Source organism: Sander vitreus, chromosome 23 (assembly GCF_031162955.1).
Source record: "Sander vitreus isolate 19-12246 chromosome 23, sanVit1, whole genome shotgun sequence".
NCBI lineage: Eukaryota > Metazoa > Chordata > Actinopteri > Perciformes > Percidae > Sander > Sander vitreus.
The window spans coordinates 10,403,400-10,429,406 of NC_135877.1; the positions used below are offsets into that span (position 1 = coordinate 10,403,400).

Consider the following 26,007-nt stretch of genomic DNA (forward strand, 5'->3'; position numbering starts at 1 on the left):
CGTATCTTGTAGTTTTAATATTATATGCTGCTATGTATGTACATGAGAGCTATGCATTGATCTTTGGATCTATAGCATATTGTCCCATAATGAGGCTGTTAGTTGATTACAGTGGTCTGTAGACTTAATCCTGCCAGGGTTATCAGTTGGATTGATGAGCCAATACTAAGGACAACTGCCGCCCCTCTAGATGGTCTCACTACTGTACGGAGTGTATTGATATTCAGAGCAAGATGGAGGCTCCGGCTCATCTATTGTGGCCGGGTCAGTCGTTTTAACCGAAGACCTCTGGATAGCTATGGGGACAAACTTCTGTCACTACAACCTACTACTCATCCAGATCACTGACTCATTAAACTCTGCCATGGAAAATGGTTGCTTCAGAGATTCAAATCTTTTGTCCCAAATTATACATTACATTTTCTTTTGCTTTTAGTTGTTTATACCTGTCATTTCATGAAACTATTTTTGTGTTTTACTTTTTATTTGCATGTGAAATGTTTGTTTGTGAGGACTGTAATTTATTTACTTTTGCACTAAAATGCAGTTTACAAGAGACTTGTAGAGGTTGACATGTTGGTAAACTGGTTAGGTATGCATTTCAGTGTTTTCCTCAGGCACATGATGCAGCAAAATGCAAACTATCCAAACTCATTTAAATGACTGCAGCATTTTGACATAAATTACAATAAGTGCACCAAGGTGCCATCTTACTTCCAGGCTACCCCTGTCGCTACACTAGAGCTAGGCAGTGGTCCAACTTGAGAGTGACAGCAATTAACCTGCCTTCCTAGCTGTTTAGCTGGAGGAAATAGAAGGGATGAGAAATCTGACAGCAAGTGATGGGTAATATTTAGGGTTTAGGGGCAAATGAAATTCTCCCCAAAATGAAAGTCATTAGGGAGAAAGTTACCCCACAGACAAAGTGTGTGTGTGTGTGTGTGTGTGTGTGTGTGCTTGCGCGCACACGCTAATTTGACAGACACGTGAGCTTACCTCCCTCTTATAACAACTCAAGTTTGTTGTTTAGTGTAGTTAATACTGACACACAATGTTTACCATCACCTCTGACAAACAAGCCTCAGCCTCAAGCATCTTTCTCTCTTTGCCCTTCACCTGCCTCTCTGTCTTTCTCTCCATACTGTATTTGAGAAGACACACACACACACACACACACACACACACACACACCTAAGATGCAAATCTGGGCTTTGCCCTTGAGCATAATTTAAAGGCCTAATCACCCAGACTATCCCTTTGGATGGAAAAGGGAAGGAGGGAGGGAGGATGGTGTCTCTCATTTGCACCCTTACACAAAGGAGCTCATTAGGTTTATCTTTCAGGCCTGAGATTGCCCCACTCAACTGTGTAAATAAGACACTGGCCCTGGCCTGATGCATCAATCACCTCTCAGGACAGGAGACAGACCTCTGCAGAAATATGAACGATTTCATAAAGGAGCCTTTTGTTAACCGTCATCATCCGTGTGAAGATAAGGGTTTTCTGTAAAGGCTAGAGAAGCATTAGGGAAGCAGCATGTACTGTATGTCTTTGTAAAATTATTTCCCCTTTCAGTGAAAAGACAGCTCTTCCCTGGCAATCCTTGTGTCTGACTTATTTACAATGAAAGCCATCCTTCTTTTTTATTTCAAGCCTGGCTATCAGCAGACAGTCCCTACAGGATAGTACATACAGGCCTGTGATATATAGGCCTGTAGTTTCCCCCTTTGCGATGACACTAAAGATATAGGGTGTGAATGACAGCATAGCTACTGTTTGCTCACCCTTCCCCAGACAAAACACAGTATTATTCTATTATCTATCGAGACGCAACTTCTTCCTCCTTCTCTACCTTTTTTTCCCCCTCCGTCTCATTCTTCAGCTCCTTGAAACGTGGGCTGTCCATCTATGTTTAAGACACATTACATGCAGCCTTCTGGAATGTACAGTGGCGTTTTCCCAGTAACTCCATTTCGCACAGGAGTCCCCTGAGAGCATGGCCAAATGTCAAGCTGCAAGGCTTGAAAGAGAGACGAGGAGAAAGGGACCGAGCGAGCGAGCAATGTAGGAATTGAGAAGAGAGGATGAGAGATATAGAGTGAAATGTGCTGGAAATAAACACTTATGGCTATTTTATGCTCAAGCAGTTGGGAGCTGTGGAGTAGGCAGTGTGGTCTACAGGTCGAGGGGTAGCACAGGTTGAAAAAGACAGCTCACACCGTGTGTGTGTGTGTGCGCGCATGTGCATTTGTGTGTTTACAGGATATTAGAGCAATGCCACAGAGGTCACTTGCTGTGAGAAGCTTTTTCTTTGGCTCATATGACATTATATTTAAAGTAAAACAGAAACCACATGTACATTCACATTTTCATATATTTTAATAGTGAATGCAAATAATGGAAGCCAGTTGAGATCATTAAATCTGGATCAGGCCTTTTGTGTGACCTGACACATTCTTTTCTGTGTAGCGCATTAGCCCAGTGATAAATGAACTGGGTCAGGGTTAACCACCTCAGTGTAAATAAGAGGCAGCCATTCAGTAACACCAATAGTCCTGCAGTCTTCAGCCAACCTAGTGCAGGCCAGGATCAATGGCCACTTCACAACTCATTTCCTTTTACGCCTCCCTAACTGCCCCGCTCCAGCTCTGGGAAATAAATGGCACTGGATCTATAAGGCCACTCACACAAACACATATACAGGCATGCATACACACTCATACAAACACACACTCGCACATAGGCACATACCATGAGTGGACTGAGCAATTGCTCCAGCTCAATACCCACCGCAATAAGTTATTTGCGAACTGCCTTGGCGGTGAATGGCGTATCATCTTTTGTGGCCTCACAATCGAAAACAGGCATTCTGTCATTGTTTGTTCCCTCCCCTGTCGTTGGCTTAAACAGAGCACCAGTCGTTAATATGGCGGGGTGGAGTGTTACTGTCACCCGCAGCCTGAAAATACACACGTAAATGGCCCTGTTTTCCTCTAATGTGGAGTTAACAGGAGGATAGAGAAAACACGTGTGGAGGGGGGGTGCTTTCCAACGCATACAAGGAAACGCAATGCTGTCTGCTTTTTCTGTAAATGGTTCCCTTCCCCCCAAAAAAGGCAAGTGGCTTATAGTCATTTGATAGGCCACGACACCGCTATCCATTTAACAGAGCTTAAAAATCCTACATATGCATATGCCGGGCTGTCTTAAGCTGACAACCAAAAGACAGGATTTGCTAGAAGGCAGCTTTGGAGTGTTGTGAATTTAACAAGCATGTCTAGTATTACAGTTCCTCTCCGCTTTAGCCATGAATAGTAACAAATCAGACTCTGAAACGCATGCCTGATGGTTTGTTGTGTGTATCCCCCTCCCCTTCTCTAACTAATATTAAAATGACTTTGAATCTGGTTAAGAAGATGACTAGCAAAAAGTAGTAGCATCTTTAATGTCACCGGTGCTTTTCTCTAAGGCGACCAAAATCTCAGCTAACAGATTCCAGCTATCAGCATAGTTTGTTTTGTTGTTGTACTGGTTAACACTCTCCGCTCCGATCACCTTCATTCCTGACCCATTTTCGAATATATAAATGGCTGCATCATTCTCCCAAGTTGTTTGTAGTTGTAACACTACCAGGCTGCAAGGGGAGATGCTCTTTACGCATTGCTTTCAAACACTGTATACATATGTAAGAGAACCTCTTCACAGCTTTTCATACAAATGCAGTAAATAAGCTCAGGCCGTGGGGAATTGAAGGCTCCAAACAGGCGAACTGACTGACATGTCACTTAGCGCTGGCTTTGGCTCTCTTCACTGCAGGCTTTAGAGCTGAAGCTGCTGGGTTTTATTGTGTATCAGCCAAGGTCAGGCCCTCACTTTGCTGTCATCATTTACAACTTAGTTATAATATCACACATTATTTGCTATATGTTTAAATGTAGGGAATTAGAGCAAAATTGGCATAAGGAGAGGTGATTTATGAATAAAAAAAATCCCCTTCCAATCAAGTCCTTTTGGAGGATACACTGAACATTTGTTTTGGGAAGATACAGAGAATAAGATGTACTCTAGCAGGAGGTTAATGATGGAAGTCACACTAGGAATCCATTGCAGCAGAGATGGACAGGCCCACCTCTCTCCAGCCTATGGTCCCGCTCAAACAGCCTGCCATTCCTCATCAAGACCTAACCACTGCTTATTTACCCACACTGTGGGACTTAACTCGCCCGAATTGATCAGTGATAGCACTGAAAAGCTGCTTGTTTCACCCTGATAAAAGTGACGCCCATGAGCATATGCAGAACATGCTTTGTGAGCTAGGCGCAGCACTTCAAGCTTGACTAGACACTAAGCTGATATTGGTTTCACGCTTGAGTCCATGGTGCAAAATCTTCCAATTGAAACCCAGAGATTTGATTGTTTCTGCGTATGCATTTATCAGAAGTTTACATGATAAATATACATTACCCTGGTGGCTTGGCCATGCGTGGTATTGTTTCAGCGATACTATTCTTCATGCATTCCTTTCCACCTGTTTGGACTTCATCATCCAATTCGGTGTGAACCCTGAAAATCATAATTTGAACAAAACCTCAAATGGATTTATTGGACTTTTGTGCATCGTTAGTCCTTCCTAGAATTTTTGTCACAGAGAGGAAATACTTCTTTGTTGGCACAAGTTTGAAATGTGTGAGGAGAGAGTCCCTCTCAAAATCACTGAAAACTGCGTGTTTTTCTTTTCACTCTTTCCATATTCTTTGTGTTAGTAGTGTGCTAATAAGCTTGTGTGTGTACCATGACATATTTCTCCCAGTCAAAAGTTGTGGTCCCTACAATATGTGTAAAACAACCCCCATCCCCCTCTTGGCTTAGTCCTGACTTAATTTTGTAATGCCTTCACTGCAGTCCTAAATTATATGTCATTTATCTTTCATACAAATTTCAACCAGAGGTTTTATTTTCTTAATAACCACTGTAATTGTTCTGTCCTTGTACGGAGAGCTATGAAGGGAGTGATTCTGCTTTTGGCACATTTATCAAAGCCCAAAAAATGCAGAAAGGAGGCCCTTTTTCTAGCCAGACTAAGTGTGCGACAGAGTGATACATTTTCTTGTTAGGAGAAATTACATCCACTAACTTGAGCTACTTCAGCATGAAATTGAAAAAGGAGCATTTCTTTTGAATTTCCATTCTTGATTCAATGAAAGATGTAGATCAGCCCTTTGGAAAAGGGCGGGGAACAAGAATGAAACTAAAGAAGTATGACTCTGCTTACGCTAGCTTGTTCTTAGAAGCGTGATATAGGATGCTGTTGGAAAAGGCTTTGTTTATAAAAGTAAGACTCAGTCAGGCTGGTGGCAGATTAAAGAAAGAAATGTTTAACATCTCTCTCTCCCTCCCTCTTTGTGTGTGTGTGTGTGTGTGTGTGTGTGTGTGTGTGTGTCTGTGTGTGTGTGTGTGTGTATATATGTCGTATACATTTATGTATTTACACACAAACCTTATGCATATCACTGAGACTCTCCAAGCCTCTTTGCCTACCTTACCCCAGTCACAGTCTGTGCTCGTGATAGCTCCCTCTCTCTATTTCTTTCTCACTTTTCACACACACACACACACACACACACACACACACACACACACACACATTTCACCAGACCCAGCTCAGTCTAGCAGCCTGTTCTGGTGAGGGTGGTGGTAGTGATGGGAGTGGGGTGGAACACTGATTGATAGATGCTGGGTGTCACAGTGGAAGGCAGATAACTATATCTTCTACAGCTCACTTAAAGGTCAAACACACATCGCTGTAATTGGAATATTCACAAGACAACCACCAAGGTACAATGCCGGGTGGAGAGAAGAAAGGGAGGAGGAGCACAGGAAAAGATAGGTGTTACATAAGCAAAGCAATTGAGAGAGGAGACAGGGAGTGAATGTGATCCATGGCCCCTTCCACAGGCAGATGTAGTGGCTATTTATTGAGTTGATCTTTAGGGGAAGTGTGGCATTCATTGAAAGATACACGACCCGCAATGGAGAGCAATCCTCACTGAGGTGACTGGGGGCTAATGGCAGGACAAAACTATGTAATGGCCATTATGTAAAGCCATAAACTGTTGTGTGACAATGTGACAGTTGTGTTAATCGGTAGAGTTGGGCATCGTTTGGATTTTAACGATTCTGATTCAAATTGTGATTCTTCCTTTCGATTCCAGTTCTTATCGATTCTCGATTCCGATTCTTTGAGAGGTGGAGTTGAAACGGGTCACATGCTTATTTCACAAATAAGAGGAAAGTTTTATTTTGATTCAATGGCGGGTTGCAGTTTTACCGCTTTTTCAACGTAAAATAAAGCCACACTAGAGCGTCGCTTATTGTGCTCCATGGCTGCAACACAACAAGAGCCTGGCCGGTACGGAAACCCAAACTTGCGCACGATCCCAAACGATTCCAATAAAGAAACGATTCCACTGGAATCATAATTTTTTAAACAATTCCAAGTAGGAATCGGTTCTCGATGCCCAACCCTATTAATCGGTATCTATAAGCTCAACACAATTGTCGGAAAAGTAAACACTGGAGAATGTCCCATTTACAGTATGTGCAAATAGATGTTTTGTTATATGTCACTACAGCTGCAGGCCACATTCAGGGTTAGCCATGCAGCGGGTGAGGTAAGGTCTTTTACAGCTAAGGTCAGGGTGTTCTCTCATCGACCCCAGAACAGGGGAGCAATTAGACTCAGCACTTAACCTGAGCTTTGCAGAACTAGACAGACAGACACTCATACTATTGACCTGCAACAGCAGAGCCCCCAAGACAGGATCTGATGTGCACATATGCACCCACATCCAGATACACATGCACTAAGCAGGCACACAGGCTTGGTTTGCTTGTGTCAGTGCACATGCACACTCAAACAGTGTGGATTTTAAATAACAACAGCCCCTGTTTTACCCAATTTTGGTTGGCATATAGCTGGATGACAGTGGCACTTAGCTTTCCTGTTTTTCCTAATCATTGTTTTGTGTTCCTGTGTAGGCTTTAAATGTCTGTGCCGTGTACACGCTGTGTGTGTCTTTATCAGTGGTTTAATGGAGGGTAAACACATTTAAATGCACTTTACCTACCCAGGATGCAGCAACCTTTTATTTACCACTATAGCCCTGGTCTTTATGTTTGTGCACATGTCTCGTATGCACACATTTGTGTCAGCACATTCATCTTTTCTACAGCATCTATTGGTATTGGCATTCTGCACAAAACAAGCTCTTCTGCGGCGACGACGGCTGCTTGTTCTCTGGTGCCACAGTCAGATTGCTAGTCGCCTCTGGCCATGTTTTTGGAGTGGGAGCCTCTTAATCAGACAGACACAAGCTCCATGAAAACAACTTTATTTTGTGTCTGATCTGCTGACAGGAATGATGAGAAAGCCCTAGTTTGTGCAGAAATACAGCTGTGTTCAAACTCACAGAATAGCTACAGTAGGCATATAGATCACCATTTTTTATATAGTGCCATACTGTCATATACAGTAGATATGTTCGAGTATGTTACCTATGATATCACGCTTACTCAATTTGAAAGTGTTCAGATAAGCTATGTATTGTTTATAAGCAAGTTTATAAGGTAGAAGCAATTGAGGTCTTCTTCCCATCCCACAATTCCAGTTTTTCCACTTGGCTCAGCCCCTTTTCCAAATGAGGTATGCGTGGCCTAAATGCAACATTTCATATCTGGTATTCATCCAGCTGTGTGACCTCCACTTGCCTAGAACTGTGAAAAGGAAAGGGATCATAATCACCTGAAGAGGAAATCAAGCGCTTCAGGAGAGAGAGAGTGTGTAATAGAGAGAGAATGTAGGGTTGGGAGGTACCTCATGCCAGCTTCGCTTTTGCGACGAGAACACTTGACCTCTCACACATACACTGCCCACCTCAAACAAACATATATATATATATATATACACACACACACACACACACACACACACACACACACACAGACACCCACCACACTCTCTCTCCTCTCCCTTCTTCCACCCACACAAATGCCTTCCCCGGTCTCTTCTCTCTCTGTCTTTCTCTATTTTTCTTCTTCTCTGTCTCTTTGTGATACAGTATATTGTGGGAGCTCTCAGTCGTCGGGCTCTAAAGGACTTCCAAGAGCAGCAGTAGATAAAGAGCGTTGCTGAATGGGCCTGCTGTCACCTTATCTAAACGTAGCGATACAGCACAGGTCAAAGTAAAGACTTTGCTAAAGCCACCAGCTGAGACAGAGCACCAGGGTAATAGGGGCGTTGTGGGGTAAATTGAATTGAAGTGATGAAGCATGGAAGAGATGCACTGAGACAATGGACAGAAGATGGCTGAAGAACCGAACCAGTTATGACATCTGTATGTGATAAGTATGGTCAGGTCTTTCCAACCTGATAAAAATGGTCAAAAATGTTTTCACTGTGACAAGGCAGTCTTGTTTTAAATTCCACCTCAGTTTGGGGGTTCTGTGTTCAGATTGAAGGTAGCTGAAAACAATTACGCTCCCATGCTAGAACAGATAAATCATTGTATTTGCACAGAATATCCATGGTGATAACAGCAGGAGGTGGGATGTCAGTGAATGTTAGCGGTTGCAGTGAATGACAGCAGGCCATGCTCTTGCATATTATTGCTGGCAACGTCTCAGCATACACGTACACATTGGTGCATATGCACTCTTCAACTCCCTCTCTCAGACATAAACACACACTTTTATCTCTGATGGACAAAACAGACCCATGTTTTGTCTTCGTTAGTGGAAAAATAAGAGTGAGGTTACACAATGGAGCTAGACACCCCCGAGCCCCTCCTACCGCCACCACCACTTTTTCCTCCTATACAAGCTTTCTTCCTGGGGTAGGAGCGAGCAAATTCATCTTGTCAATCCTCCGGGGAGGGTGTAGCTATGCAGCTCTGTTTACTGTGGCAGAAAGTTAATATAAATTTTCATCAGTGGGGGAAGTTTACACATATGATTCTATTTGTCCTTCATTATTAGCACCTGAGTCTGAGGCTGGGTAGGCATAATTGTCTACAGACACAGGCCAAATAGATGCAAGGGAAAGGCAAATAAGCACACCCCAAAATAATTTGATGCTTGTGTGTTACAATCCTCCACCCTAGGAATTCTTAATCTAGAGAATCAATAAACAAGGGGTGAGCGCCGTGGGAGAGAGGGGGGAAGGAAGACAGAAGGATGAGAGGAAGAAATGAATAATGTGATATGAGCTATGAGGAGGTGAGAGGGGAGGGAGGAGGAGGAGAGAGAAAGAAGTTGAGTTGAATTCAAAGTGCAGTGAAGAGGTGGAAAGGAGTTGAAGAGAGCAAACGATCAATATGGAAGGTTTTCTTGCCAAACACCTATTATCCACTTTAGAAAAAAGAGACCACAACACAGTAAATGAGCACAAGACACATTTTCATTTTGGGATGAGGCACTTTATATGTAGAGCCAGTGGAAGTTGAAGTAGCTGTGAACTACTGAGATAGAGATAGCAGAGTGGGACACAGAAGCCCATTGTTCTGCTGGATAGCTTTACCTCCATCCTGAGGCCCAAGCAAACTCTCCATGGACCTCTCCCTACCTTTCTCTCTCTCCCTCTCTTGTGCACTGCAGACTGTTGATTTATTGAGTCATACATTAAAATGCTCATTACTCCTACATACTTTCCAAATTCTCTTTTTCTCTCTTCCTCTCTGGTTTCTCTCTTTCTTTCTAGTTTCTCATGGAAGCACCATCTGAGAAACCAACAATACTGTAGGTTTTTGTTGGGAAACTGCATTTCGGTGGCCCTCTTGCCACTATCCCAGCAGTTATTGGACCCAGACAATCCACATTTTAGGAATAGGAAGGTAGCCTGGGTGATGCTGAAATGTGGCTGATTTTGATATGTTAGTCAAGTTTTTTACATGTCAGTCAAGCAAATATGCTCTGTAATATACCCTCTGTTTAAATCAAAATCTTTTTAGTAGCGCACCTTCAGGCACTTTCCCATTAGCTTCAACTTTCAGCACTTCCATTTGCGTTTGACATAAACAAAATCCAATCACACAGTCACATTGTAACAGCCTTATGTCAACATTTGCATCTGTTTCTTTGCATTCCTGCAACTTCTCCAGCTGCTATCTGTGTATGCTACTGCATTTCATTTTTATTATTTCCTTTCTTAGTACTCAACCAAGCAAAGGTGACTGAATCCAGGTGTGTATTGTGCTCTCTTTGGGCCTTGTGGAGGCGATAAGGGAACTGAGTCTGGAGACATTGTTGAGGCACTGGTGCGTCATCACCAGTTCTGACCTTTATAAAAGGATAGGAGTCTCTTTACTCCTGTGGCTGAGTTACTTAAGGTGAAGATGATCAATAGCAACCATAGAAGACCACGCAGATCAAGCATTTACCAGATTTATAAAACAAATTTAGTAACTGCATTAATTTAGCTGCGAGTGTTCAAAGATCATCACAAATGGTTCTCACCAAACTAACAGACAGTGTTTACTAAAAAAACAAAGACATGGAGCAACACCAATCTTAGGTTTTAGCTCTAATAGGCACATACTGTAATGTCAGTTGTGCGATTGAACTACTGTGTCAGGACAGTCTCTCTGATGTCAATGCCACCCAGCTGCATGAAGCCATTTTAGGGCCTCTGCTGTTCCACCGATGTTCCCTGGTCGCACATTGCTTGTTTTCACAAAATCAGGAACTCACTTTTGTATTCAGACATTGTATGGGACATCTTATCCTTCTCCCCTTCTCTTCTCATTTGTCTATCCTCTCCAGCCAGCCCCTCCAAATCCGTATCCATCCATCCATCTGCCCTGAATCCACTTATATAAGAAGATACGGTGTAAATATTTTGATGCGGAGTGTCGGCGCATATCTCCCCTGCCAGCAGGCTGGCAGCCTCAGTCCAATCAGCCATGTTTGTTTGTTCAGCTTAAACTGTTTGTGCCTTGTTTTCCGTGGCATGCGACTCCCTCCAGCTTGAATAAAGTGTCACACTTTTTCTTTTTTGCCTTTTTCCCCCTCCCCCCCTCCTTCAGCGTCTGTGTTTCCTGGAAGCGAAGATAGATAAGCCTGTGTGTGTGTGTGTGTGTGTGTGTGTGTGTGTGTGTGTGTGTGTGTGTGTGTGTGTGTGAGTTGTCAAAGCTGTCAGCATGACTGGATGTGTTTTGGCCTACAGCCTAGTGTTGAACAGCAGCCCTTTACTCCCTACAACAAACACACATATATACACACACACCAAACATCTGTTCTGCACACTACAGTAAGACTTATGTTATCATGATGCAACCCATTTCTTATTGATCAACAATTGATAGGCCATGTTTACAGCTACCATCTGGAACATGGCAACATCCTGTAGAGGCCACAGCGCTGTGAAGACGTACCTGTTGAGGGTAGCTTATTTCATACCAGTGTTGTCTTTCCAATATCTGCTATATCCCCTAATAACAACAACTCCCAACGTGACCCATGCCAGAAAGTGAACTACACTTTCCAGTCTGCCCCTCAGACATATCCCCCTCAGATATATCCAATTCCAATGTCATGGCTACATAACGTGCAGTGGATGGCTTATTTCTTGCACGCACCCCGTCTCCACCACACCAAATAAGCAATCTGGAGATTTATAATGGTTTGGCCCAGTATTGCAGGGCCTGCTAATGTACAGTATTTCATGCTTGTTTAAGATCTTTGCATGCTCCTTACAAAGGTGCATTGTGATAGGTGTTCCTTATTACCCTGTTCTGTATAGAGTCTAAATACTGGGGCTGAGAGAGTGCAGGATAGTGGGAGGGAGGGAGGGATGAATGGATGGCTGATATGTTTTTTTTTCTTCCTCTCTGTCAGTCTCTTCTCACTCTCTTCCTCTCCAGTGATCTCTGCATGCCTATTAATGTAGCAGAGGAATGCCTGTGTAAACATTCTTGTTTCTTAGTCCGTTTCGCATAATAGTTGCCTGTATCGCCTTTCTCCTGACCTCACTATCTGAAACCAATTACACCAGATCCATTTGGGCTGAATCTTATTTTCATAAGGATCCCCGTGTCACGGTCTTGGTCGCTCTGTGTGTTATTTTCCCTCCTCTTATTTTTTTTTTTTCCTCTCTTCCAACCTCAGTGATGGATATCAACATCAAATATGCCTCTGAGTGCCTTGTTATTTATATAGCAGGGCCCAGTGCTTTCTCTCGCCCTCTGTCTGGCTTGCTCTCTCATTCTGAAGAATGTGTCACATTGTGCTGTTTATACAATGTGTGCATTAATAGACTGGGGATGTCATTTTTTCTTGCATAGCAACCCAGGTTAAATAGACGGTGTGCCTGCACTCGTCTGTGTTTTTGTCCGCTCGGGCAGCTCTTCAGCAAACTTTTGATGACTTTCCTTGGCATTTTGTGCTTTTTTGTGCTTTGAGATGAGCTTCAGCTTGCCATCTCTGTGGAGTGGGAAGTGGGTGGCACAAATTGGTGCTTTTTACTGTAATGGCTGAATACTCAGAGCCAGTGTAAGTGAGCGGACAGGACTTTTTTTTTTTTATCCCTTACCTTACACCATCACAGACTCAGACAAATAGCTAACCCCACTTCCACGGAAGAGGTGACAGGCAGATTCAGGCATGACAAACCACTCTGGAAAAGTTTGTGTTGATAAGGACTGCGTTATGTTTGGAGTAGTACTCTTTATGCAGTCTGAGCAGACTTCTTTTCTAATAAGCCGGGTGCAGTTGATCTCTCTGCTTCACCCCTGTGCGTCACCTCTCATACCTGCACCTCCCTCAATATTTACCTGGCATGGATATTGGAAGTGCAGTTAAAAACATCTCTTTCTCTTTCTTTGTACTCTTGACCGTGTGTAATATATCGAGTGGCTCTCTTGACTTTCGATAAAAATGCAGCGAGTCATTATTGATTCACACATGGATAAACATTTCCTCCTGACCGTTACCTTGGGTTACACTCATCAAGCAGCCTCCCCTCTAACTACTATGTGCAGGACTCAATAAACCTTATAATTACTTTGATTCACCAATCATGGTGAGATTAATTAGGCCCTGTGTTTTAATGAGCAAAGTGATTACCGGCATTCAAGGAATTTGTTTCCTCTTTTGCCTTCCAATAAGAGGAAGCGAAAGTCAAGCAATGTTTGATTTCCCATCCAGTTTGGGAAAAGTCCACAAGAAGCAAAGCGTGATGTGGCTGTGTGAGCCTGCCTACTGCAGGTGTTGATGTGTACTTTAGTGTGTGCCGCAGGCAACTTTTTGTATGTGCGTGTGTGTGAGTGTTCTAAAGAAAGGACATGGCTCAGCTTACAGATGTCACATTACACACACACTCACACACATATAACCCGGTGGCGACTAGGCTCCTCTTACCAAGGAGACAGATCAATGCAGTTAGGACCCAGTGCCAGTGTAATGTGTTTGTTTACCTTAGTTCAGAAAGCCTGGCTCCTCCTGAGCACCGAGACAGACAGACCCCCTCACAACCACCACCACCTCTTCAAGCATCCCCCCACCCCTCCCCCTCTGTCTTTTCATAATTGATCAGGAGGTGGCTGAGTTCCCTGAGGGGTAAAGACATGGCAACTTTTTTTTCTCCTCATTTTTTTTTTTACTGTCTCTCTCTCTCTCTCTCTCTCTCTCTCCCCCCCTCCCTCCCTCCCTCCCTCTCTCCCCGTCTTTTCCTCTTGTTTGCTCAGGATCTCAATGTACTAGTTCAAACATTGTTCCCACCAGCTGGCAGAGCTGCGCCATATGCACGCCCTGTCAAGGCAGCTGTTGTCATGGATACTGGCAAGCACCAGAAAATAAAATAAGCACCCCCTGATTCCTGAGGAAGTGTCACTCTCCATCTGAGTTTTATTTATTTTTTCGTATTTCTTGCTTCTCCTCCTACTGGTCCTCTTCTTTTTTCATCAAAAAAAAAGAAACACCTGTGAAGTTGTTGTGTTGTGTGTGTGTGTGTGTATACGTGTGTTTTTCTTTTTCCTCCTCTCCCACTTGATGCTCGTGGGCCTAAAGAATACAAGGTATACGGCGGCTGTGTGGAGCAGCAGCAGTAGTAGTAGCAGCAGCTGTGCACAATGTTCTTTTCTGCCAGACTCTTTCATCCATCTGCTCTTGAAGAATTGGAGTGAAGCTGCTAACCCAGCTGCCACCATACCTGTGAAGCTGGAGCTTGCTCGTCACACACATCCAGTACACACACACAACCAGGCGGGAGGGGATCTGTAATCCCATCAAACCCTAGAGAAATAAATTACACCACATCCCAGCCTCTCTGATTCTTATCATCTCCATGTCTGGCAAACACATCAAACAGTGTTGATGACGGATTTAACAATTTAAAATTTATGATTTGTCAATTTTTTTTCTTGCCATGTGTAAACAGCTGGGAACGAATTCCATCAGTCTGGGAATGGTCTATCTTTCTCTATGTACCTGTCCATCGTTCTTTCCATCCATCGCCCATCCTCTTCTCATAAGCATCGCATAGTGTGAAACCTGGGCTGCTAGTTAATTCACTCTAAATGTAATCTGATGTTGATTTTGTCAACTTTAATTACAGCTCCCAGGGACACTTCACATGGTGCTGCCTCTACTTCAAATTGATATTATGAATATGCAAATTTTGTGGTAATTTGCCGAGAGAAGTGGGTATTTCAGTTGAGCACACACTAGACAGGTCAATTCTACTGACGCTCTGTGTTTTTTTCAGCCCACCACCCCCTCCACTCTCTTCTTCAGGGGTGCTCTAGACAAACTGTATTTATCCTTGATCACAGCTCTGTGAATTGTTACTAAAACGTACCTCCAACGTAGTGTTAACCACGTCAGAATGTGTTGCGGAAAATAGCATGTGATGTTTGACAGGTTTTTCACTCAGAGATGACTGTTTTGTCCCTGAAAATGTGAATTACCTCTGCTGTCAGCTTCAGGAAAATCTAATATTTTATGTTCAGTGTCTCTTTTTCTCTCTTTTTTTTCACACTGTCTTTTGTCTTTTGTTCCTTTCTTCGCAGGCCCTACAAGCAGCAAGGCAATTACTCTTGCAGCAGCCAGGCAGTGGCCTGAAATCTCCAAAGAGCCAGGACAAGCAGCGTCCACTGCAGGTAAAGCAGCTCCCCGTCTAATCTCTTAAGTCCATCCATAATACATGCTCCTCCGAAAAGAAGATTTCCTCTGTTCCACAAGTGTGTTTGATTTGCCAACGCAATCCTCGGACCTGCCATTGGAATCCTAAAGCTGGACAAGCCAGTCCCCAGGAGGCTAAGCGTCACATAGACACAAGAAAAACACAACACAGATAGATCTCAGAGAGCAAAGTTTCATCCATTCGCCATCTGTTCAGTATACATTTTATTTGTCAGTGAGGCCTCCATCGAACTGGACAATAATTAATAGTATAACCAAAGGCTGTATGGTAGGATGACAAATTATTTGATCTGTATGCTTTTCTACACTCGATCCATAGTATTGTTGACACAGGAACTTCCAGAGGTTAGTTATTTGAAATGTGGGCCTGACTAGTGGGTTACAGAGACAGCTCATTTTAACTTGCCTGTCATTTTTCACTTTTCACAACTAATTTGCCTTATTGATTATTAGAGCTGTCTATTTCTGTTGTCAGTGGTTTGGAAAAGGTCACACATATGCACACACGCACACACACACAACCAAACCGTTGCACACCTACACCACACACATATATACATATTAACACATAGGCTGCAGTCCTCTTTCTTCCTAATGTTAAGATTTTTCTCACTACCGAGTCTTTTCCTTCTGCTCATTTAAGCCAACAAGACAGTTAGTTAGTTTTTCCTGCCTCAAATTATGTAAGGCCCCTTGACATCTGCTCCATGTTTTATTATTAGTATTTTTTTATTTAATTTATTTTTAGCCTGTTTGAAATTGAAGTGTGGGAGTTTGTGCCCTCCACTCAGCTAATAAGTACTATCAAGGAGCAATGGTTTACCTCATTAGGGGCTCTGTGCATTTCATTAATGTCAAGGAAATTGGCGTTAACCTCACCTCACAGAGTCTAACAATGGCGACACCTTCAATTGGAGTCACACCCCTGTGTACCTAATTACGTACTGGCGAAAAGATAAGGTTGGCAAAGACTCAGTCATGCTTTTGCATTTAAATAATTCAACTCAACTTCATCAAGAGTGTTAATAGTATCAGTATATTCACACATAATGACATGGAATTATAAATACATTTTTTAAGGGTTTTTATTTATTTGAGTGTACAGTATATTTTGGTATCTATTTAGCTGTGGGGGGGATAATTGTCAATTAAACAATAGCTCTATGTAGCTTATTGTTAGGGTCCATTGCACTTTTTCTATTTGAGGTTCTGTATGCCAAAGCGAAAAGATTCAAACAAATGGGATCCTGATCTACAAATACCTGCATAGTCACCAAGTACAATACATACTTGACAGGAGGAACAATATTGAATGAGAGCAGTGTGGGTGCATGATAACCGTCAGCCCATGTCCATGCCCCTGCCTCTAATAACACCAGCAGATGGTAAATATTGAATATTTACATTTGCTTACTCCATCCTTGCCTCGTGTTGGCGAAATGAGTCAATATGAATCAGAGGGCCTGCCGATCGGCCCGTCCTCAGCTCCCAACTAATCCATCTGTTGATCCAGCCTTTATTAACATCCTCACCTCTTTGTTCCAAAAAGTCTCCATGCAGAGAGTCACAGGAGAGGCACTGCTGACTCTCCCAGAGATACACACTAGCACAAACAGGGCTCATTTTTACAGTGGAAATATGCTGCCCTTGAATCCACTCATTTCAAATGACATTTTAGCTATAATACTTCAGAGTGCAAATATCAGTATAAAGCAGTAGAAACTCTGACTTGATTAAAAAAGCCTTGTTTTGCTCTTCTTATTGTTCTATGTCTTCTCTCTTTTTTATTTTTGTCTTGAGGGAGTTTACACAATAAAGCTGCATTATTTACCTAGATTATGAGGCCACAATGGGTGCTATAGTGCAATATTTTATTAGCTTCACAACTTGATAAGACTCCATGGCAATCAAGCTGCATGTTTTCCACTGGAGGAAGCTGGCGGATTGATCCCCTTGTATGAATAGTGCAGTAGAAAGTGAGGAAAGGATTAATATTACCATGACATCCTGCTTATGGTAGAGATACTGATAAATCCTCTGCCAGTCTTTTTTCCTCTTGTTCTCCCATCTTTGGTATTTAAGAGCGGGAAATGATCCATAGATCATGGCATGTAAATTATTTAGTACACAAGCATCTAAGTGCCTCAGCTTGCAGTTTTAATTACGCGTATTAGCGGCTAAAGGCTCTCGCCTGACTAATTCTATCTGCTCGCTCATCGCTGCTGCTCAGGAGTTGATGATGCGGAGGCAGGCAGCTTTGGCATTCACATGCATGCACACATAAAAAAAAAAAAAAAACTGTCCCACAAACACACATACAAACACACACACAAGCTGCTTCTCCACATTTGCGTAATGTGACAGGTCTATTATTACACAGTAAGCCCACGGGAGCACTCAATAAACACCTATTTCTCCCTGTAAATCCCTCTTCCTCTGCCATGCTGCTTACACGGCTCTCCCAAGGCACACAACACCCTCTCGTCTCTGCTCCATTCTCCTCTGCTCCTCGCTCTCCTCCTCTCTGTGGCAATATCCCCCCTCTGAAAGGCATTTATACACTGACATTTGGAATACAAATAAAGAAACGCGGACAAGGAGAGGCGGAGAGGATTACAGTGGCCTATGAATCTGACAGTTGTTTCACTCGCTCACACACACACACACACACACACATACACACACACACACACACACACACACACACATGCATAATGCATCTACACATACAACAACTCCTACACAAGCACAGTGACAGTTACTTAAAGTTTTTACATTGCCAGAAGTGACTTTATACAACTCTCGATTGTTAGTGGCTCTAATGATCATTATTGATAAGGAACAGGGCAGAGCTGGATTTAAAGCAGCTTAACACCTGGTGGGTGAGCAGGTTTTAAACGACTAGAAATCCCACGAAATAAACTGTAACCACACCAGGTATTCAGACCAAACACGCAAGACTATCTTACCACATCTCCTCCTAACATGTCGCCCCGAGGCTCCCATTGTGACACAACCACCACCTCTATATGTCAGGGGGCACATATAAAACAGCTAGAATGACCCCCTAACTCTGTCTTGTGAGTGTGTCAGATGGGGGCTTGACAGTGTGAAGGTACCCCCTGACCCCTCCTCCCAGTAGTTAACATCCAATTCTTAACCATGCAAAACCTGAGAGCTTACCACGGGCGAGTGTTGCAACTGCTGCTCTGCCCCTTTCACACTATCAAGCTGTGAATACCTTTTTACAAGACTAATAAACTCAGTCCCATCTGTGTAATGCTCTGCTCTAACTAGGAATGAAAAAATATTTAAGGTTTTATGGTTGGGTTATAGATTGGGAGAGATGTTGGTGTAGCCCTGTTTTCTGTGAATTCTACAGTTTTCTTGCCCAGGCCAGTCAGATTGGTTGTGGGCACTGGGCCATCCTAAGTGTCACACTTTTAAAGGTCAGGTCCACAGATTCTCACCACGGAGCCAATATCACCTCGATAGCAGAACTCATCTGCTTATTGGCTTTCATCCGGAACACACACACACACACACACACACACTCAACCACACACAGATGCAGAGAAAAGGGCTGCGACGCTAGGCTTGAGTATAGGTTAGCTGACTCCAGTGTGCGTGGTTAAAGGATGGTAGTTCACATTTACATTTATGAATATATCTTTCCACTGCATCCCCTCTGGTTGCATCTGAAAATAGAGAAAAATTATCACTGCGAAGGGGAAAAAAAGGGGGGAAAAATATTATGTTATTCATGAGGAAAACTTCTGTTGACTGAGAGAGAAAAGAGAAAAAAAACGTCAGCACATTTTAAGTCAAACACCCTTGGTTACTGCTTTTGTAACCAGAAAACAAGATTTTTTTTTTTTCTCACTCCCCATCTCCCTCCCCACCTCTCTTTCTTTCCCTGCATTTACAACACCTACAGGACAAGATTGCTAAATTGCGAGGACAGAGCAGGTTCATCATTGTGATGCAAAAGAAGTTGAAATGCAACCCCAAGGCGAGGTAGCTGAGTTTGGGGGATCAAGAGAAAGTGAGAGGGAGGGAAGGATAAAAAAAAAAAAAAAGTAGCTCAGACCTTTGATGTAGCAGCAACAAATTTACCTTGTGACAGAAGATACATGGGTGCAATAAACGAGTTATACCAGCCCTTACACATGCAATCAGATGATTCTGGCCAGGGTGTTAATTGGATCCTAACCGGCAGATCTGATACGCCTGGGCCCCGGTGGTGAGGGGAAAGCCTTTCCAAGTGATGAACTATAATTCACTGAGCTGCTTGAAGCACTTGTAATTTACTGTGTGTCACTGATGAAGAGGCTGATCCAGTGGAGGCCATATTACCTGCAACATCAGAGGGAAGTGTGTCCCCCCCCTCCCTCGCTCTCACTTGTACTCTCTCTCACTTTCTTTCTATTCCAGCACTCTACTCTCTCTGCACTTTTTTTATTCTCTCCCCCTCTATCTGTCGCTCCCATTTACTCTTGAAATATGTGCACCTGCAGGGTGGAATCAGTCGGGAGTGAATTGAGCCAGTTTAATGATAAAGGTGTACCTTGTGTACTGATAATGACACAAACAATGTGCACAAGCAATGTCACACAGCTACAGTGTTGTACACTACATTCGAGGGGCTTAATCAATGACTATCTGCATGTAGAGATAAATCAATATGGAAATTGTGCTAAGCCCGTCCCAATCTCCTCAGGCATTTTTATTAGAGGCTTTTGCATGATGGGTCTTTATGTTATGATAAATTGCACTTCCCAAGCACTGCTGCCAAACTGCTATGGAAATTGATTTAGGAAAACATCCAGTAATCTACTTAGCTTCAGTCCTGACAATCTAGAGTATTGATCTCCCTAAGCTGAAAACACGACGTGTGTGTGTGTGTGTGTGTGTGTGTGTGTGTGTGTGTGTGTGTGTGTGTGTGTTTGTTTGTGTGTGTGGCTCCTATGTGATTTTTACATAGTAAACACACATGTACTTTTTGAAGACCACACACACTTGAACTTCACAGTGAGGCCCTCACCAGGCCAGCTGCCCTGTAGCCCTGGTGGTCCTCAAGTGGAGAGTCCCAACTATCAATAATCGTGTGGCCATATTTGGCAGTAATTGGCTAGTAAATGAGCAGTGTCAGCTGAAAGGGGGTTGAGAGGTCAGAAGTCCAAACGCTTTGAGGGGGGTCTGAGTTTGAGCCCCCTGGGATGCTCAGATTGAGATGAAATAGGGGTGGGGGGTGGCGGTGGAAGGGGTTTCTCCCTTTTTTTTCTCTGGATTTCTTTCTCTCTCTTCCTGTGTGTGAAATGAAGCTGGTGGCTTAATTAGCAGTGACTCTCCCTGCCAAGGATCCACAGTAATTACCGACTAGGACCCTTCCATTTCTCATTGCCGTTATCTTAAGCGGTGTCTGTAGCGCAGCCCAGTCCCCCGTCCAGTGCTACAGGAACAACCTCTGTCGTTGATAACCGCCCCGTGGTCGTTGCCCCAGAAATGTTTATGGCCGACATCTAATCACCAGTTTCCCCTCTGCTTATTACTGCTAAGTGAAGAAAATCAAATAAAAGGAATTCCTCTCTGCTGGACTTTAATTGTTTAAGTTTGAACTCTGATACACCACTTATCTCCTGATTTTGGTAATTTGAGTCTAATAAAAAAAGTCATTGCTGTATAGATAAAACGCCTAACTGTGGAGGGGGTATAATTGCTGAAAGTGCATTTGTCCATTGGTCCAGATAGTTCGAGTCAGACTTACTGTGTTAGCCAGCAGCATACAGCGGAGGTGTGGTGTTTTGTATTTAATGGCAGAATGCCCACTTAAGTCAAACATAACGAGAGACTTGGGTGCCAGCTTTGCCTGGAAGAAATACCTGAGCTCTCTCCGTGGAAGAGCTTGACCTTTTGTGAGGCATTGGACAGGCTGGTTACAGGCTGCGGGTGTGACAAGAGTGGTGTAATGATCTGCTTGCTCTGGTGAGGGCCCCACCAGTGTTTTCACATCAGGAGCCAATTTAAAGGTCCTTTGTTTTGCTCTCCAACTTTGAGGGCGAACCACATGGCTTCAAAGTTAATGTCAATACAGCTCATCGTTCTCTTTAAGACAGGGTACATAAACAAACAGGGTTCAAATGGTGAACACAGTTAAAAACAAGCATATTTCGTCCAAATGTTTGCAAAGCAGTGGTTACAATCAAATGACTTGTTCAAAAGTAATTTGCAAACTGTTCTCTTCCATCCAAATGTGCTCTATTAAAAACAGGAGAAGCACCTTTTCTGTTATTAAGGTCCCCAAAGGCCACATCAGCTGCAGCTAATTTCAAACGATTTAGTAAATCCCATTAATATTTTTTTGTGCACCAGTGTTGGAAATATATCCTCTTGGATTACAGAGAAACAGAGGCACAAGCCCAATTGGATACCATGGCTCCTCTTCTATGAGAGTCTATTCGCGGTGTGTGTGTGTGTGTGTGTGTGTGTGTGTGTGTGTGTGTGTGTGTGGATGTTTACGCCACTGCCATCGTCTAGTAAATGCTCATTCATTTTATCCCTTCGTGGTAAAATCATTTCTATGAGAGGCAATTCAGCCTCCTGTTCCTTTCAATTCACCGCTCACGTCAATCAAGCCCTCGTGCAGTATCCTGCAAAATGGAGGTGTTATATTCCTGCAATTATCATGTCATATACTCGAAAATGTAAATGAACGTGTGTGTAAAATTAAATTTATGGGTTGTCAGTGAAGAATAAGAACCAGGAGAGCAATTACTTATCTGCTTTCATCTTGGAGCCTCTGATACGTCAAGCAGAAAAGCATGCAGTTAAATGCTGGAATTAGCATTGTGCTGCACTTCACAATGGACGTGGGCCAGTGCCTTTTCTCCCTTCTCTTTCTTCCTCCTGCCTTTTCTCCATTTTCCTTTCCCTCTTTTTGTTTGGAGCACCGGAGAACATGATTACCACACATTATGTCTCTTCAAAAGCTAATGAAAAGTGTAAAAGGAGCTTCCGTATTTCATAATCTGGTTGTTTGCTGTTTTTTTTCTGCTGTTCTTTGTTGAAGTCTTGTTTGGATTTACTAATTATTGCTGAAGCAGCATTATTCATGTACAGGTATCTTAATGCTTCTATTTCACCACTTACACAATGAAGAAACGGTAAGAAAAAGGAATTTATATTTAATTCCACATTATGTATGCATGCGCATACATTTGTGCTAAATCCTACACGTCGAAGCCTGCATCCCTTTTGTGAACCAAAACATCTTTGTGCTAGCATCCAATTAATAGTCTTAATGAGTGCATCACTCATGTTGTTTCTCAGCTGCACTCGTCCCATTGTCACGGCATCCAACACAAAATCGGGAGTGACTGTGGGGGTAATTACTTACCAAGCAAATGTACCTTTAAGGGTTAATAACATTGAAGGTGTAAGCACAGCATTTGCATAATTACACATGGACTGTTTAATTTGCAACTTTTGACGGCTTTTGTTCAACACCTCGCTTATTGTGAATGCATTTTCTTTTGGCACTCTTGCATGGAGGAGTCCAGAGAAGAAAAGAGATATACCACAACATCCTCCTCCTCCTCCTCCTCCTCCTCCTCCTCCTCCACCTCTTCCACCTTAGATGGAGTCCCTTCTCTCTAAGACCCTAATGAACAATGGAGGCAGGATTTGTTTGAATATGAATATGAATGTGCAGCGGGGCCGGCTGGAAGTTGACCTTCAGCTGTGATTTTCAGTTCATCAGGATTAGTCAAGGCGGGCGATCAGGAGCCACTAATGCATAATGACTTCTAAAATGAAAAATGTGTAGTGACCATGCAAATGTCTCGGCTAATCAAAGAGGGGGGAAAACCTGGGGTGGGGGGTAGGCATTGAGGAGAGGAGCGCTAAACAAGGACGTGTCAAGGCTCTGACAGAGAGAGAGAGAGGGAGGAAGGAGAGACATGCATGGAAAGTAATCAAGGCAGCTTGATTAGCTGGCAATGAGGACAGGGATGTCTTATTGGCCCCTTGACACGCCATATAGGCTAGCTACTGTCATGGCCGCTCCATGCCAAACACTGTCGCAATTAGCGTCAGCGAAGGTGTTACTACATGTTGATATTTTAATTGTGCTATAAAGCTTGTCTCTCAAGAATCATTGTTGACAAGATGCAGCATTCAGCCCCACAAAAAAATGTAACAGTGGTACATTGGTTTGCTAGAAGCTGATAGAATTACATTTTAAAGGTCATATAGGGAAGGAAGATGTGATTTGAGTCACTTCAATCAGTCAAGTGAAGCGAGTCTATGCTAGTCGTATTTAGTCAAGGAGAATCAACTGGTGAACCATTGTGTTGTTGCAGTGTGTTGGATACTAACTCATTCACTTATGTTGATTTAGTTTTTCCCAAACACCACTGAAAAGTCAACATCATTGAACACAGGATTTCTTTTTTTTAGCCACAAGCAGCCACAAGGAGCCGAAACTCCATAATCTGACTGTTAGCCCCCACTCGGCTGTGAGAATGTGTGAACACAATCAAAGACAGAAACGTATCCTCTTGATCTGCCGTCTCAGAAGTCGCTCAGGCTGCCGTCTTAGAAGAATTTTGCGGAAATACAGGATATGTATCTTTGTTTTGTTTTGGTGAAGTTCTGGATTTCGACAGCTTGTATTTTAATGATTATCTCCTAAAAATGACATACATATTTCAACAAGGCGTGTCGACAGAAAGAAAGAAAGAAATAAAGAAACAAACAATTGTGCTTTTGGCTGCTTTTGTGAGAATGTAAAACTCCAAAAACCTTGTTCACTGCAGAAGGTATCTAGTAAAGAACCTCAATGCTACATAAACGGAAGTCTTTTTTTTTTCATATTCCCGCCCAACATAAAATATTGCTCGGGGTTGAACCCCCAACCTCCAAGCCACGACCCACCTTCATCATGCTGATGTGTCCGCTTCATCAGTGTAGTTTTAATCAACTTTAGAGTTGTGCATTTTCACGCTGTTCCACAACAGAAGCACTGACAGGCACGCTAAAGTGGGGGAGTTCAAGGGTCCTGCTAATTAAGGTCTCCGTCTATTTAAATCTCTTACTTTTCCCAGCGGGGTGGAGGCAGAGCAAAATAAGATGAGCAACACAAAGGCACAGCACCCATCTGTCCTTCAGCATCTCTTCTAGGCTGCCAAGCGTCACGGCCATGGGAGGCCTGCTCTCCCTACCTCTCAGTCACCAATTACCACACTCCCAGTAGATCCATGCCAGTAGGCCTGACGCACGTCTCCAATGCTCTATTTTTCCAACTTTTCTCCTTTTTTCACTCATCCCTCTATCCATTTCACACCTATGCTTTCATTGTTTACCCTTCTCTCCTCTCTTTCTCACCCACTCTCCTGTTCATCACCCCTCTTTCTACCTTTTTCTTTTCTTACTTTCTCCATTCTGCTTCTCATGCCACCCCTTCCTCTCTCATCCTCCCTGTCCAGGTTCCAGTGTCAGTGGCCATGATGAGTCCCCAGGTGATCACGCCGCAACAGATGCAGCAGATCCTCCAGCAGCAGGTGCTCTCCCCCCAGCAGCTCCAGGCCCTGCTCCAACAGCAGCAGGCTGTAATGCTGCAGCAGGTACACACACTCACACTCGAATGCATGCACCCTCTGACAAACATTTAGGGACAAACACTGTGGCGGCAGGCAGACGCACGTGCACCTGGATGCAAGCCGTGCCCCATCAGAAGTAGGCTGTAGATGCACACAAACAGACACCGAGAAGTATGCATGATTTCCCACACCTACACACTCACAAAGCAGCACACATGCATTCACTTACACTGACCTGGAGAGACAACGTACACACTCATTAAAACTTAAAACATCCTCATTTGGTATTACTGTCTGATGTGTGTGCAAACATACACCTTAACACATGTGTACCCCTCACACAACCCTGAGTCACTCCTGTGCTCCAGTGTATAGCAGCCACCAGTCGCTCGTGCCAACTCACAACAGCCCTGTGTCCTTGACAAGCTTAGCAAGAGGAATATGAAACTGACGTACATGTTCATGTCACCTCTAATTAACAGTTTGAGTGTGTCGCTGGTTCAATTCCCTGACAAGCATCCATCAGGGACTGAGAGAGTAGGGCACAGTTGGGTTGAACACCAAGAGCTGAATGATAGGTGACGGATGATGTAATATTTGGAAACAGCTTGAGAAAGCACACACTTGGCACAGTCTCGTGTCAGAGTTTAAATTCATTTCTCATTCATAGATTTGATTAAGGGAGAGAGAATTGTTTAATTAAGAATGTCAGTCATTTGGATTATTCCTCTTCATTAAGAACACTCAGACTCCAGATTTGGTTTCAGAACAGTAGCATGCTTTAGCACTGCCTTTTTCACAGCAACCAAAGACACTTACAATGGTACACTTAACATGTTTAGTTTACATGTTGTTTGTACAGTGTACAAATATTACATGGACTGTCTTAACATTGCAAAGTTCATAATTTTGAATGTAAGCTGTCATACAGAACATTAAGCATTTATAGTCCTAACTCAACAGAAATCACATGGTCAAAACCTGTACTTAGTCTGCATAGAGTGAAGTTCTGTTGTTGATTTATGTTGATTAAGTGACTACAGTAAGAGTTATAAAACATGCTCCAAGGACTTAATATTAGTGTCTCTAAAACCATGTGGATATGTCTATGTTCAGTTAGTGGAGAAATGGACCAAGCATTCCGCTGGCCTGCTTCATGGACTTCTTTCAGGCCAAAACGCCATCTGAAGATTATATTAAATAAAACAGAAATTAT

General features: G+C 43.1%; 1 protein-coding gene across 5 annotated transcripts in view; it reads left to right on the top strand.

Moving 5' to 3' along the window:
• The window catches only part of foxp2 (forkhead box P2), a 100,282-nt gene that overhangs the window by 45,693 nt on the left and 28,582 nt on the right, over positions 1–26,007 (top strand). For all 5 annotated transcript variants that reach the window (XM_078242634.1, XM_078242631.1, XM_078242635.1 and 2 more), the window contains 2 exons: positions 15,060–15,149; positions 24,678–24,815. In XM_078242634.1, coding sequence (XP_078098760.1) covers positions 15,060–15,149; positions 24,678–24,815 — 228 coding nt within the window. The remainder of the gene's footprint in view (positions 1–15,059; positions 15,150–24,677; positions 24,816–26,007) is intronic.